This window comes from Leopardus geoffroyi, chromosome C2 (assembly GCF_018350155.1).
Source record: "Leopardus geoffroyi isolate Oge1 chromosome C2, O.geoffroyi_Oge1_pat1.0, whole genome shotgun sequence".
NCBI classification, from domain to species: domain Eukaryota; kingdom Metazoa; phylum Chordata; class Mammalia; order Carnivora; family Felidae; genus Leopardus; species Leopardus geoffroyi.
The window spans coordinates 134673620-134689864 of NC_059333.1; the positions used below are offsets into that span (position 1 = coordinate 134673620).

A 16245-nucleotide genomic window follows, 5' to 3' on the forward strand; every position below is an offset into this window, starting at 1 on the left:
CATGTTAATTGTAAGACACCATTCACATTCAAAAGATAGTGTTTCCCTGAAGCCAACTTTCCTTTAAAAATGAAGAAGTCAGGCATGTGGGTGGCTCAGTAGGTTAAGCCTTCAACTCTTGATTTCATCTCAGGTCATGATCTTACGGTCATGAGATCGAGCCGAGAGTGGAGCCCTTGGAGAAGGAGATCATGCCCAGCATGGAGCCTGTCCCTCTGCCCTTCCCCCACTCGCTTGTGTGCACACACATGCACGCTTTCTCTTTCTACCAAAAAAAAAAAAAAGAACAATTCAACATTTCACTCATTTTAGTCATGTAGCTTTTCTTTAATGAAGAACCTCGTGTGGCTGAATACCATACTGTGTCAGGTGGAGGCAATGAGCTCAGGCAGGGTTTCTGTCAGTCACATGAGAAACAGATCACTAGATCTAGCTATTTTGTAAGGGTCTTAAATAAACATACTTCTGTAGAGATACAATCACTGGCTTTGGAGAGAACAGATCCTAAATTAACCTGTTAAAAATGTTTAACTTAATGAAAGCATGTAATCAATTTCCAGGTTGAACAGAATGAGTTGTCACTAAATCAATTGTATATGCAGTCCATTTTTCAAATGCTTAGTAGAGACTCATGAGTAGCCTAAGAACTACAGGTGTATATAAACTGTAGTTTGAAAACATGTCCCCTGTGCTAATACTTACAACAACATTTCTCAAATTCAAGAAACTCACAAGTAATGCTCATGATCACTTAAATGATAAACAGTTTATGTAACAGTGAAATCAAAAGAGAAAATAATTAATATTAGATATCCCTTACCTTCAGGATTTAGAATAAAAAATGCCATTTGCATTTCACAGATCTAATCAAATGGGTCAGCTACAAGTATCAACAAAACCAGCAATCTTTAACCATTTATTAAGTGGTACTCAAAATGCGGTCTACAGGTCAGTGCCAGTTACAGGGATTCAGCGAGATAATTTTACACCATTATATAAACCAACACACTGCTTTCTTCATCAAGAAAGTCTTAAGGAAAGTATGTCTGCTAACCTAGGCAGCATACAGAGCAGAGAAGAACTGAAAGAGAGAGAAGTGTATGAAGCTCAAACTTCTTTTTAAAAAGGTGACAGGGTCAAGACATAGAATAAAAAGGGGAGGACGAAGAACGGATTTATTAGATGTGCTTTCTAGGAATATATTATCGATATATGCAAGTAATTAATATAAATCTTCAGAGGTCACATCTATATGTTCCTTGATAAAATGGATATCCTTTTTTGTGTTGTCTTAGCCATTTCATGAACTTGACTCAGTGATATCAGCATGAATGGGTGAAACTGAAAAGTGGTAATGCTCACATTTTTATCATTCAGTTTCTCAGATACTGTGAAACAGTTATAAAATACAATTGACCCCTGCATGATCAGGATGCTTATATCTAAATGTATTAAGATACTTTTTGTTCAAAATTTTGATTTTTCACATAAGTCTGTGACTTCATCAAATCACCTGACAAGAATACACTGTTCTAAAACACAGTAGTTTATCAAATATGCTTACAAGTTTCACCTCTTATAATCCTGACAGAATGTAAAATGTTGACATATTGCTGAAGAAAGACTTTATCACCTAGGCTGAAGGTCGGCAAATTTTCTCTGTACAGGCCAGACAGCAAGTATTTTAGGCTTTAGAGGTTACAGTCTGTGTTGCAACTACTCAACTCTGTAATGAGCAGTTGTAATGAGCAAGCGGCCATAGACACTACGGAAACCAACAGGCATGGATGTATCCCAGTAAAACTTTTTTTATGGACATGGAAATTTGAATTCCATATAATTTTCATATGTCGCAAAATATTATTCTTCTTTTGATAGTTTTCAACCATTTAATAATGTAAAAGTCATGCTTAACTCCCAAGCTGTATAAAAACAGATGGCAGACCAAATTGGCCTACAGGCAGTAGTCTGCCCTGATCTAGACCAAAGGCATAAAAAGCATTAGTTATCCATTTCAGTTTTTAAAAGATGGAATAAAGTGACAGAAGAATATATGGTTTCTGACCAGAATGCAAACAATCACACCAACATAAAGCAAATGAATCATATAGAAAAAAATTTACCAAAAACTCTTAATGACATCCCTTGCCAGCATAATTGGCAATTTTTCCGATATCGTGTAATAACCATGAAAACACCGTAATGATCTAAGTTAGCATATATGTTTACTTAAAATGTCAGTTAACTCAGCAATTCTACTCCCAGAGGAATGCCAAGAGCACTGAAAACATGTGTTGACACAAAGTTTATACACAAATGTTCATAGTGACATTATTCTAATAGCCAGAAAGGGAAAGAACTCAAATGTCCATCAACTGATGTATGGATAAACAAAATGTGGTATATTCACATAGCGAAATATTACTCAGCCATGAAAAGGAATGAAGTACTGATGCGTGCTACAACATAAACGAACACTGAAAACTTTACGTTAGTGAAAGGAATCAATCACAAGAGGCCACATATAATATGGTTCCATTTACATGAAATGTCCAGAATAGGCAAGTTCATAGAAAGTGAAAGTACATCAGTGATGCCAGAGACCCCGGGGAGTAGGAGAATGCAGAGTATGCTAATGGGTATGGGATTTCCTTCTATGGTGATGAAAATATTTTCAAATTAGATAGTAAGGGCATTTGCACAATCCTGTGAATATTCTAAACTACTAAATTGTACACTTTAAAAAGGAGAATGTTATGGTATATCAGTTACATCACACAATAAAATTTATAGTTAAAAAGAATAAGAGAGAGTAAGGATAAATGGTATTGATGCTAAATGTATAAATTCAATAGTGATGCATTAGTAAAAATAAGACAACCTATCTGGTACAAAGTTAATCTATGCACTTCAGTAACAACGTGTCTGTCTATCAACTCACTAGGATAACAACAGATCAAGTAGATAAATGTACTTCATTTAAAATTTACAATAATTTTTAAAGAAGATCTATTGCATGGATAGTACATATACATATCAAATAAATTTTCTATTTATATGCAATTTCTTATCCTACCATTGTACATCTACCAATATTACTAGCAACATGGTTTAGATCCCCAATTCAATCTTATTCTGTAAGTATTTTTAAATTTTTGGTTTTTTATAGTAATAATGGCTTTGCTTCTCTGATTAGATGCTGCTACTTACTGAAATCATTTGTTTCCCCCCCAAATATATTGAAAATATCTGTACTATAATATTTACCTTTTGACCATCATGCTCAAAAGTAGAAAACCAAGGTTCAGCAGTTTCCATAAGTTGTGAGAACATTGCACTAAAAATTAGAAAAATAATACAGTGTTAATGTTAAATCCTTATTAAAGTAGAAATGGGGTAAAAAAGTAACATAATAGAAAGCTTTTGTACTTACTAGGCATCATGTTCCAGATACTCAGGGTTCAAGAGAGTTTTCATCTCCTCACTTGAAAAAGCAATACAAATAATCAAAATGTATAATGTTTTTAATAGAAGGGGATGCTGCAGAGGTTACCTTATTCTATACTCATAAGCCAACTTTCATATAATGTGTATATGAAAAAAAATCATCCTTTCTAAATAAAAAAAATCAATTCCATTAACAAATGAAATCTTCTCTTTCTAGAACGATCAAAAACAAACTAGGTACCTTGTCTGTACCACAATGAAATAACTAATTGCTACAAATAAATACAAAATGTGACAATATATTCCTTGAATGTGTCTGATCTAGAATAAATTGGTTACTTCACAATCTATTTTGTTTTTCTAAAACAAAACAAAAAAAATACTTACTGGTCAAATATACCATATGAAAACATTTTTTTTCTTTTAACAGCTTCTATTTTTATTATATTTTAATACCCATTAATCAGTGACAGTACCTCTTTCAAATTTTAGTGTTGCTTTTACCTTTCAATGGCTTGAAACTGCTACAGCAGCATGTCCAAATTATTTAAAAGTAATTTTCAATCATCTATACTTTCCTGTGGAGTATGATGTATGTACACATTTTGAAAAAGATAAAAACTGGCATGAAAATAGGATCACAATACTAACTTCATCCATATCATACTTTAGAATAACTGAATAAAGGGTAATTAAGATACAAGTGCTCTAGTCAGATCCAATAAACTCAGTAAAATTAGAGAAAGTTAATTTAACAAAGACTCTAATTTATGCTGAGCAAAATGGATGGCTATATTTAATTAATAGAAATCATATAGATAAACACATAAGATGTTATGTGTTAATTTTTTCTGTTCTGCATATGGATGGGTCAGCCTATGGAATCCTTCTGACAAAAGTTTATAATCTCACAGCTTCCATTCCCAAGATACTTCCTGGCTACTTCTCTGGGCCATCAATTAGGGCATTTAAAGTTAGAAAACAAATTCTAACAATTAGCCTGAGTTAAATACAATTACTAAAGTTATTTGCTAGAAAGAATAAATTAATGTATCTCAAAAACATGACAAACCATTTTTGTTTATTTATAGACTGGGGTTCTTTGGAGTACTGGTCTCCTATTTATGACCTGAACTCAGTCAAATCTGGTGAGGAGAAAGGATCTCAGATCAAGTTAAAGCTTATGAAGCTTGTAGTGAAAGAATGGTTCATTAGAGGATGGTACATATGAATACTGTTAATCAATAGCACTTTGCCATTACACCAAAATTTCTTCTTCTTGATCCGCTACTTAAATGTCTTCCTGTGGCACAGATCTGTGACTTGCAAATACTATTACAATTACAAATTTGCCCATAGCCCATAGGACTACAACTACTAAGTGGAATTAATAATCAGCCACATGAAACACAACCAAATATTTACAATTTATAAAAGTACCTTCAATGTAAAAGATTCTGAGGTTAAGATGATTACTGCAAGGCTTAAAAAACAGATGGAGCTCATATAAAAACTTGCCTTGGTTGGGCAGACTCACTGGCATGAAGAAAAGCTTGGTGGTCACAGTGGAGGATAAAGACTATAGGTGCTAAGAGCTCGTGCATGCCCTGAAACGTAAGAGCAAGACAAATGAGAGGGGGAAGATGCTGAGGGTCCACCAGTGGACAGAATAGGCTCAGTGAAATGCTTCTTCAACTGATCCTTACTACCAACATTTCCATATTTTAGAGAAATGCATAAAATGAAAAGCTACAAAATGAGATTTTATTTACTTTTAGAATTTGATTCCAATTCAACCACAGCACAAATTCTTCTTCTTTAAAACATGGAGAACAGTTCTCGTTTAAATGACACAACAAACAATAAATTGGCATGGCAGACAACCTTGCACCTGTCAGTTGCTTCAGGATCTGTACTCATAAATATGAATTTCATTTATGCAAATTATAATCATGAGCTACAGTGTAAAGATCTGCAGTAAGAAGGGCAACTGAGAACTGTAGGCCTAAAGAAATTATATCCACTGTTTTCATTACATAATGGCTCAAAATTAGGATGTCTGTAGATTTAGGAAGAGCTGAAGTCAGCTAGCTGGAAATGCTGGATAATAAAAGAAACAATCTCTAGCAGGTATGACAGCAAACAAAGTTTTCGAAGTATGATTTTCAACATGTTTAATCTGAAAACGACCATAATTTCTTTCCTGTCTACTTCAACTATAAGGTTACTGTTCAATTTATTTAGTGAATTCACCAATTGTATTTTCTTTTTCCTTATATTGGTGTTACCCATGAATTACACGAATAGGCACAGAAACAAAAAAGCATATTAGTTACTAAGCTATCTCTAAAAATTCATTATTTATCCTTTATTGTGGAAAAGGTAAGTAATTTGCCTTTTATTTTTATTTATTTATATTTTTTTTTTCAACGTTTATTTATTTTTGGGACAGAGAGAGACAGAGCATGAACGGGGGAGGGGCAGAGAGAGAGGGAGACACAGAATCGGAAACAGGCTCCAGGCTCTGAGCCATCAGCCCAGAGCCTGACGCGGGGCTCAAACTCACGGACCGCGAGATCGTGACCTGGCTGAAGTCGGACGCTTAACCGACTGCGCCACCCAGGCGCCCCTAATTTGCCTTTTAAATGAAATGTTTTTCCCCCCTTAAGCATCAGAAAACATATTTAACAAGTTAAAAGTAGACTATATTCTTTTCTGCCTCTTAAAGTGAGTAAATTATCACTTTCCTTTTGCTTAATAATTATGGATGATCTTTTATTTAAAAAAATAAGACAAAACACCACCTTTATAGGAAATAAAAATAAAATATGGAAGCAAAGAGAAGAGTTTCACTGGCGGAAGCAGAGACTTCCCATGATGGAAGGGCAGTCGCACAACCCTCTGTACATCCTAGAAGCACCAGGCTATTCTTAGAAAGCTAGTGGTCAGCACAAAATAAGATGAAAGTGAACTCTATCAGAGTTCATTCATAAGTTATCACTAGCCTTGAATTAGGACTTTATGACATTTGTGCAAAATAATCTCTGATACATTGAATAGTTACTTGTGATTAAGACAAATTACTACACACCACTTCAATCTTTTTAATTAACCACGTCCTTAATAAACAAAACTTTAAATGACTATTTGATGATCCCTTAGAAGAGCATGGTAGAGATCCAGAAAAAAATGGAATTAAGTGCTGCTAAGTATGCTTTAAAATCATCATGAGGTGTTTATTCTCCTGGAATAATCTCAAAGTATTCCAAACACCAAGTGCCATAATTTAATCATCAAAGTACAAGCTACTTACTATAGTACTTGTATTTACTGTACCTATAGAAAAGTAAAAAAAAAAAAAAAAAAAAAGAGAAAAAGACAAGGAGAAAGGAAGGAAGGAGGAAGGAAGGAAGGAAGGAAGGAAGGAAGGAAGGAAGGAAGGAAGGAAGAAAGGACCAAAAAAAAGAAATTAAAAACTATGCTAGATATCCTTATGGTAATCTTTTTGCCTATTTCTGATCATTAACTTAGGATAAAGTCCCTAGAAGTAGAATTTCTGGGTAAGTGAGTAAAGACATTTGTTAAAGTCTCTGATATATATACACAATTAAGCTGCCCTTCAGAAAGAACTCCCTCACTTTAGGGCATAAAAGTTGCCACTTCATACATCCTAACTTGTAGTGTTTTGTTTTATTTTAATCCTTTAAAACTTCATAGTCAAATGGTTTACCTTATTTAAATGCTAGTGAGACTGACAAAAATTTTATTGACCATTTTTATTTAATGAATTGCCCATTTTCTCCTAATGAAGTGTTTCCTTTTTCCTGATGATTTGTTATAGTTCTTCACCAACTGAGGATAGGAACCTGTAGTCATTTTTGTTACATATGCTTGTCCACATTCATCATTTGTCTTCTAATCTTGATGATATCTTATGTCACAATGAAGCTGTATTCTTTAAAACTGTCAAATCAAGACATCATCCTTCATGGCTTCTTGTTTTGCTTCCATGCCTAAAAAGACCTTCCTTATATTGAGGTTAGGTGAGTATGTAGTGTTCTTTTTCACAGCTAATTCTTTTTTTTTTTTTTTTTAATTTTTTTTTCAACGTTTATTTATTTTTTGGGGGACAGAGAGAGACAGAGCATGAACGGGGGAGGGGCAGAGAGAGAGGGAGACACAGAATCGGAAACAGGCTCCAGGCTCTGAGCCATCAGCCCAGAGCCCGACGTGGGGCTCGAACTCACGGACCGCGAGATCGTGACCTGGCTGAAGTCGGACGCTTAACCGACTGCGCCACCCAGGCGCCCCCACAGCTAACTCTTTACCCATCCGGTATTTATTTTTGCCCTGAAGAATAAATCGGTATTTTTCTCTGCAAGAGTTCAACTAATTCTTGAATAACCCATCTTCTCCCAAGAGTTCTGAAATGTCATCTTTACCATACACTGAATTGCTAGAGCTTGTTTTTTCTCAGCTTTTACTGGCATTCCATTGGTTTGTTCATTATTGACAAGAACTTTACTATTTTAATGACTTGAGCTGGAAAATATTCTAGTCTGCCATATTTTCTATTCTTTTTCTCAAAATTATCTTGTCTATTCTAATTAGAAGGTAAGCTGAAGTATCATTTAAATAAAATGCTAGGCAAAATACTGCAATTTTTATTGGCACTGTATTAACATTAACTTGAAGAAAATAGGTATTTTAAAGAACAACACATTTTCTAGCCCAAAAGTTGGTAAAACTGCTTAGTTTCTCACTAGGTTTTTGTCGTTGCTGATGGTGGCGGTGATCTTCTGATTGGGTCTTTTCCCTCTCAATGTATTCTCTAACTAATGGCTGGTTTAACAAGAATGAGTTTTTGCCTAAATGCATCTTCCAACCCTCTTTAAATTTTCTCTTCCTTCTGGTTTCTGTGACACTATACAGAGTCTCCATTTGCCCATGCATCATTCATCTTCCAAATTCATATTTCAAAAACAGGGGTGCCTGGGTGACCCCGTCGGTTGAGCACTGGGCTCTTGATTTTGGCTCAGGTCATGGTCTCAGAGTCATGAGATCGAGCCCTGAGTCCAGCTCTATGCTGGGTGTGGAGCCTGCTTAAGATTCTCTCTCCCCTTCCTCTGCCCGCCCCCACTCATGCTTTCTCTCTCTCTCCCTCTCTCTAAAAATTAACTAATTATTAGCTACCTATGATAATGATGAGAACACAAATGTAAATGAAGTGGGAAAGTTCCTAACCATTATGGAGCTTGCAGTCCAGACAGCAAGACACACAATAATAAAATAAGCACAGAAATGACTATATAATTATAAACTGTGATAAATGATATCTATGTGTAGATACAAAAATCTAGCTCCTGCTACAGGCTCACCACATAGAAGGTATTCACTGGATGGTGACTGGCTGATTAAATATCTACCTCTCCATATAGCAATGTACTGGTAAAAGTTGAACTACAATATTAGAAATGAAAAAAAGGAGAACATTAAACCATGTATCAAATCAATAAGGGTGCTCTTTGTATAATGGAAATTAAGAGTTCCCTGAATATCATTAGGACAACCTTTTACAAATTCACTGTTGACTTCTAACTAAACTGGGGGTATTTTCTCAAATAGACTTGAAGAGATTGTTGGTTTTACTCTTAATTCTAGACTAGTAAAACCTGATTAATAATTACAACTGGCAAGTGTATAGGCATCTTTAAAGGAAAAGAGGACTATTTAGAAAGAATGATCATAAATTCAATATGCTCTAATTTGACAAAGCATAATAAAACACAATATATCGTCTAGTATACTTATTGGTTCCCAAAATGTGTATTTTGCTTTCATCTTGCATTTCTGCTTGCTTAAAGTCTTTATCCCTGCTGGATCGTTAGTAGTCACTGCACTCCAAACTCATGCCAGTTGAACATAAAGGTAACGAAGTTTTCTTCATCAACAGCCTGTAGGCTCACAAAATTGAACCTGTTCTTTTATCTGCCTGTGTTCATTTAGCCCACCAAGCAGTCTTTATTAAAGCTGAGGCATCAGGCAGTCAAAGTTCATTAATACCATTTATATAATCTCTGCAGTTTCAATTAACTCAGCAAGACATTCTACTACATGATAACAGTCTCATTAATTCAATAAAATCCCATAACTATTAACAATATGGTCGATGTTAAACGGGGTGTCACCTAGTACAAAATAATAGCTTTAACAGCTTGTGATGAAACTCAAGGTTTTTTTCTTAAATTTGATCTGGCTAAATATTCAGTCCTTCTTTAGCAAAGTATTATTTCTATGTAAAGAATCTATAGGACTTCAAACATGTACAGGGAGTAATTAAATCTTACTAAGTGACTCCCAAGAGTAGGTTAATAATACTTTCTTATTCAGTAATTGATTGATTTTGTCTAAATTATCCAGAATCTGATCTTCCATATTCTTGTTTAGTTTTCCTTACAAATGCAGTGGGCCACATACATCATAAATGCCTAAGTGCAGTTATTATGTTTTGTTCCTTGTCTGTGGAACTTGTTTTCATTATTACAACACTTCCTTAATTGACTTTTTTCTTCCACTAAAGAAAAGAAAAATGAGAAACAAGTGTACAACTTGGGATGATTTTATTATGACTTGGTTCACTGTCATCAAATCCTTTACTGTGCAGTATTTTCAAATATTGGAAAGAAGAAAGGGCACAATGAAGAGATACACTTGATGACAAAAGCCAACACAATGAGGAGAGAACAGAAAAACGGAAAGAAAACTGGATCACTGATGAGGAGTCTGAACTACTGAACTAACGCTGCAGAACCATTTTGCCCCTAGACTTCTTGCAAAGTGTGTTAATAACATCCTTAGACTTGAAGTTATTCTGAATGAGGTTTTCAGTTATTTGCTTCCAAAAATCCTACATTGATACTTATTTTCTCCTAGTCTCCTTTTTGGTTGGTTGGTTGGTTGATTGGTTTTTGGTCTTTGAACTTTGTATCCCACATCAGGCTCTGTGCTGACAGCATGGAGGTTACTTGGGATTCTCTCTCTCTCTCTGTGTCCCCTTCCCTCTCTCCCACTCGCTTTCTCTCTCTCTAAATGAACACACTAAAAAAAAAAAAAAAAGAATCCATATGTAACTGGACCTGTTCTTAGTTTATTCCACTGATCTCTGTTGACTCCCACACTGTTGTTATACTGGCTTGATCACAGAATATTTACAGAATAATTGCCATTCTTTGCCAAATGCCTTTACCATTCTCCCCTTCCCCTAAATTCTGTGGCAACTCCAACATATTTAACAATGATAGTAATAGTAATAACCACCCCAACTACAAACAAGAACCCTTAGTGAGCACTATGTGTTTTTAACTCTACAAAGTCAATACTGTCATTGCCCTCATCTTACTGCTAACAGAACACAGATTTAGAAAATTTAAGTAAAATGTCTAGGATTATGTAGCTAGTAAATGGCTGGTTGAACTGAGATTCAAATAACAGATATAAGCCCACACCCAATGCTCTTAACCACTAAACTATATTATTTCCATTAATTACTGTAAAGCTTTTGTGCACTAAATTTAAAATAACTGTGTCCAGTTTTTAAAAAGTTCATCTATCTCTTAGATTATAATTGGAATGCTAATATATTTATATATTAATTTGGGAAGAAGTAATATTCATTTTATTTGATGTGTTCTCATCCACAAACATGCTATCACTTTTCTATTTATTCAACCCCTGCTTTATATCCTTCAATAATATTATAATTTTCTTCATATAGCTTTTATACCTACATTGCTATATTTATCTCAAGACACTTTCAAGTTTTGGTTGCCATTATAAGTGAGATATATTTTTTCCATTTCCCATTCTAAAAGCTGATTATCACCATGTAATTAATATAAAGGCATATTACTAACATTAAAAGCAAGATAAAATTAGTTCCCTTGGGTCTTCTATGTATATAACAACAAATACATTATTTAGGACCATTGTAATATGATTTAGTTTATTATCTTTAAACTGATCAAGTTTATTTCAAATTAAATACATTGTTCTAGGGGAGCCTGACAGGCTCAGTCAGAAGAGCATGCAGCACTTGATCTCACTGTTGTGAATTCCAGCCCCACATTGGTTGTAGAGACTACTTAAATAAATTAAAAAAAAATATTTAGGGGCGCCTGGGCGGCTCAGTCAGTTAGGCATCTGACTCTGGCTCAGGTCATGATCTCATCATAGTTTGTGGGTTCGAGCCCCTCATCGAGCTCTGTGTTGACAGCTCAGAGCCTGGAGCCTGTTTCGGATTCTGTGTCTCCCTCTGTCTCTGCCTCTCCCCTGTTTGTGCCCTGTCTCTCCCTCTTAAAAATAAACATTAAAAAAAAAAATTAAAAAAAATTTTAAATAGATACATTGCTCTAATCATACAGTGTTTTCTGTTTTATTACACTAAAGTTAAGTGATTATCAGTTGAACATACATCATAACTTTTGACTGCTAGAGAATTTATTAATTTGGTTTGACTTCCCACTTACTATACATTTTGAGAATACATAAAAATATCCAACTTCGTGTATTTTTATTGGAACACCATCAGCTTAAGTACAAACCTAGATACTTCTTTATATATTAAATAACTAATTCACATTTCAGTGAGAGCAAAACATAACCCAACAATCTTCTGTCCTTTAGTAATGGGGGATGAATCAGATACCTGGATAACAAAGAGTATGATAAATTTCCAAAATTTTACAGGAACTTTCTGAAGTCGTATTACCAGTAACTTTTAAAGAGTGGAAGGACACTTGATTATTTTTTACACAGCAGGTCACATATTTATAAACACTATTTATATATACAATTCTGAAAAGTTTTATTACTAGATTGGCTTCAAAGGTGCTGTTTATAAACAAACTCCCAAAAGTTGAAAGAAAAGATTGAACGCCTTACAGAAGACAATTTGGTGGAATGTCTTATAATAAGGAAGAAGCATATGTGCTTCAATGAGCTTACTTTTCTCACCATGCAGCTGACAAGCAGCTCTCTGATTGCTTTACTATTATGATACAACTTTGGATACAATAAAGGCTACATTATTGCTCTATCATTTGTCAAGCTGTATAGAAAATTTTGAGTCAATGGATGCCACCTGTACGATATTTTCATTACCTGTTTATAAAGCAACTGCTCGTTTTCTCTAGCATAACAGAAAAGAACATCTGTAAGAATTTTTCTCACATTTTCTTGTTGGAAAAACTGCATTTCAGGAAACCTGAAGAAAGAAAACACAGGATTAAAACTGACTAGCACAATTCCAAGAAATACCCTCAAACTCTCATCTCTAAGAGGCATCAAGGGTTACTTTATGTGTTAGTACAAGCGTGTATTTGCCATGCAACTAACTTACGCCACAGGTGAGGCCGACAATGTTAAGGAACAAAGGATGAGAAATGATACAGAGGGAAACGATACCTTTCAACACCTAAATATTTCAAATGTCTCCATATGCTTCAAGTCCTCACACAGTGGATACAACAGTTCTTAAGCAAAATGAATCCTTGCCTGTATATTTAGGGTTCGGGCCCATTTGGTTTTTAGAACTAGAATGTAATTTTGGATGTATCAGCTTTTTGAAGAAATCAGTATCTTTTTTTTAATGCAAATATCAGGATTTAAATTATTATACATGACCACCCTGTTAGTTTTGTCTGATTAAAATGTAGACTTCAAATGGAGCAAGTCAGTCAGTATTGTTTAAATGTTCTCTGGATCAAAACCCCTGCCAGGTGCTCTGAGGTAATGTCAAACAGAAAAAGGGCACAGTATCCACTCGAAAGGAGCTTACACTGTTGTTTTTAATGAAAGAATATACAACCGCACACTCCAAAGAACAAATACATAGCAATAATACACAATGAATATATAAAGGAAGAAATTACATCACCTAGGAGTTAACAGTCAAATAGGTTCAAGCACAAAAGATTTGAACAAAGATCTGTAGGAGAGGAGCAAGATGGACTATCAGTGGGAAAGAGAAGCAGATCAGAAGGACAGATGAAGGCACACAAGGCAGTGAGTATTCCACGTGTACAGCACAGTATGGTAATCAGTAATGAGAAAGAAAAGTACTTCCATGAAGCACTGCCAGCTGAGAGAAGGACAACAGGACAGAAGAAGAGGTGGGCAGGTCCGGAAAGAGCTCTGAATGCTGAATTTACAAACGAAGACAAACAACCGAGTGACTCTACGTTTCTGAATATCTAAGTAACGAAGAAAACAGTATCTGAGTAACTTTAAGCGGGAATAAGCCTTGAAGGAGGAGAGATTACAGGAAGGAACAAGAGGGCATTATAATGAAGTGAAGGGGAGAAATAACAAACCTGAGAAGAAAAGCCTGCGTTCAAATTCAGGTTGCATAACTACTACGTATATCATCTTGAGCAAGTGATTGCTTAACTGCCTCACCTATTAAGTGGGGATAAAAATGCTGATCTTGTGACCACGATGAGATAACACTAAAGCACCAGGAACAGTGCCTGGCAAGCAGTAAATGTGCAGGAATAGAGGTGATCATTAGTCTCTGAGTACTGGTACTTCAGGTGATACAGAAGTGAATTAGGTGGCTTTGGAACTAGAGCAGAAGAGGGACAGGAAAGAGGCTGAAGAGGAAGAGTACCCAAGATATGGAGGCACAGGGCATCACCAAGACAGAAAAATACTCCTTAATGCCTCCTCTAAAGAGCAGAACTGGTTGTTTTACTTCATATTATAATGGCTTACTGCCTTTTCCAGGAGACTTCAGCTGTTTTATGCTTCATCTTGATCCTTTTCTGCCGCCCTGTGAGAGTTAACAACTTTCTCCCCAGTCCAGGCTGGGTTCCTGGGTTAACTCTACTAGTGGTTTGTGAAGCATCTCATTTCCGGTCCTAGTTTTTATAATAAATTAAAGCCTGTCTTATCTTCATCTGTTTGTGTGACTTTTGCTTGAAATTCCCTTTGATGTGCAATTGTCCCCAGACACATATATTTGGTTTTCTTTCTTGCAGAAAGGAAGCCTCTTTTTTGGATGCCAGTAATAAAACAAACCCATGGGGTGGGGGGAGCAAGATTACCTCACATCCCTGCCTAAATCTGAATTTGATGACCCTTCTGGACAGTGCCTACTCAGGCAAGGAAGTGTGACTAGGTGCAAGTGACCTTAGCTCCTAAAGAAGAGAAAACTTAACCTGAAAGTAGATTCAGGGCAAGAATGTTGTTTCATAAAAGCCACAGGGGTTCCAGAAAGGTGTCAAATGCACTGATGTAGGAAAGAAACACCAGCATTTTTTAAATAACTTCTGTGGGACAGAAGTCAAATATCCCAAATTAAAGTAATCAGGATGAAAGACATGTAAGTAGTTAAAATAAATTGCTAAAGAGAAATTTCTTGGGAAAACTTAGTCACTAAGGTAAAAACAGATTAATCCTTCTGAGAAGTGAAAGTATTTCCCCTTCTTCCTCATTAGAGGACTTAAATCTGCCCTGTCTTTACTTTTTAATTTGAGGTATAATTGACATACAACATTATATTAGTTTCAGGTGTAAAACATAATGATACAGTATTTATATATACTGTGAAATGATCACCACAGTAAGCCTAGTTACCATCCTAGCCATGTCTTCAAAGTAGGCTTCCTGCCCCATGATTTAGATCACATGGCTTCCCAATTTTGCATGTCCCCTCCCTTAACTCATCTTTGGAAATTTACCATACACAATGGCACAACCACATTCTGTGTAGCTGATGCAATCTGAAGTGATTTTGCAAGAAAGTACTAAAAACTCACTTTGTAACAAATACCTATGAACTATATAGTAAGAGTTTAATACCTAACTACTAAAAATGTAAATTATATTACATACCGATTCATAGTTTCATTTAAATGCATACTAACCACTTGCAAGATTAAAAACAAGAGAGCTACAAGAATTAAATTGCAGGTAGATAATTTAAATTACCCACTTTTAGCAAATACCCAATCAACTAAAAATGTGTATTAGGCAGACACAGCATATCTACGCAACGGCACACGATCTACAATCCTAAAGTGCCAATTTATGAAGTTTCGCAATACCCTCTTTTTCAGAAAAGTGTGACTTGTTCTCTAAATTCTGAAGGTTTCATAGCACCAAATAAGTAACGTAGAGAGATACAGAAAAGCTTTTTAAAAGATATAAAAGTTTATGCTATTTAAGAAGTTCGAAAAAGAACTTCTATTCAGAGAAGATTTAAGCTCAGTAGGTCTTTGGAGATTATCTAGTCTAACTCAGAAGGTCACAGGTAAGGATTCTGAGACACCGTGATTAATACCTGCCCCCACATTACTGGGTAGTTAGGGGAGGAGTACTTTCCATCCGCTTCACACATCAATTATAAATAGGCCAAAGAAACATATTTAGGTAAAATTCCATGAGTTCAGAGTTACCAAGGAGAACCTAGCTCAAAAGGCTGATGAATACACCTGAATAGTAATATATTTCCCACAACAAATATTTGATTGTTTTATTGTCAGGCTTCAAACCAGAAGACATAACATACCATCTATAGGAATCTGAAATAAGAGGGAGAAAAGTACAGTAAGTAGCTTTTCTAGGAATAGTAATAATCAGTTTTTGATGATATGTTTTAAGTTTCAAAATAGCTTCCCTGCCATTCATTACACTTCTATGCTTTCTTTTACCCCATGCCACCTGGTGTTGATCAGGATAGGAAAGCAATTTGAATACCATTCTAACCCAAATATCATTGGAAAGGCAAATTTACTTTTG

At 35.2% G+C, this 16245-nt stretch overlaps 1 protein-coding gene across 17 annotated transcripts in view; it reads right to left on the bottom strand.

The window, feature by feature from the left end:
• TBC1D5 (TBC1 domain family member 5) overlaps positions 1 to 16245 on the bottom strand; it is a 539941-nt gene that overhangs the window by 209390 nt on the left and 314306 nt on the right. For all 17 annotated transcript variants that reach the window (XM_045503738.1, XM_045503736.1, XM_045503731.1 and 14 more), the window contains 4 exons: positions 12607 to 12709; positions 4966 to 5054; positions 3434 to 3484; positions 3268 to 3337 (listed from right to left, as the gene is read on the bottom strand). In XM_045503738.1, coding sequence (XP_045359694.1) covers positions 3268 to 3337; positions 3434 to 3484; positions 4966 to 5054; positions 12607 to 12709 — 313 coding nt within the window. The remainder of the gene's footprint in view (positions 1 to 3267; positions 3338 to 3433; positions 3485 to 4965; positions 5055 to 12606; positions 12710 to 16245) is intronic.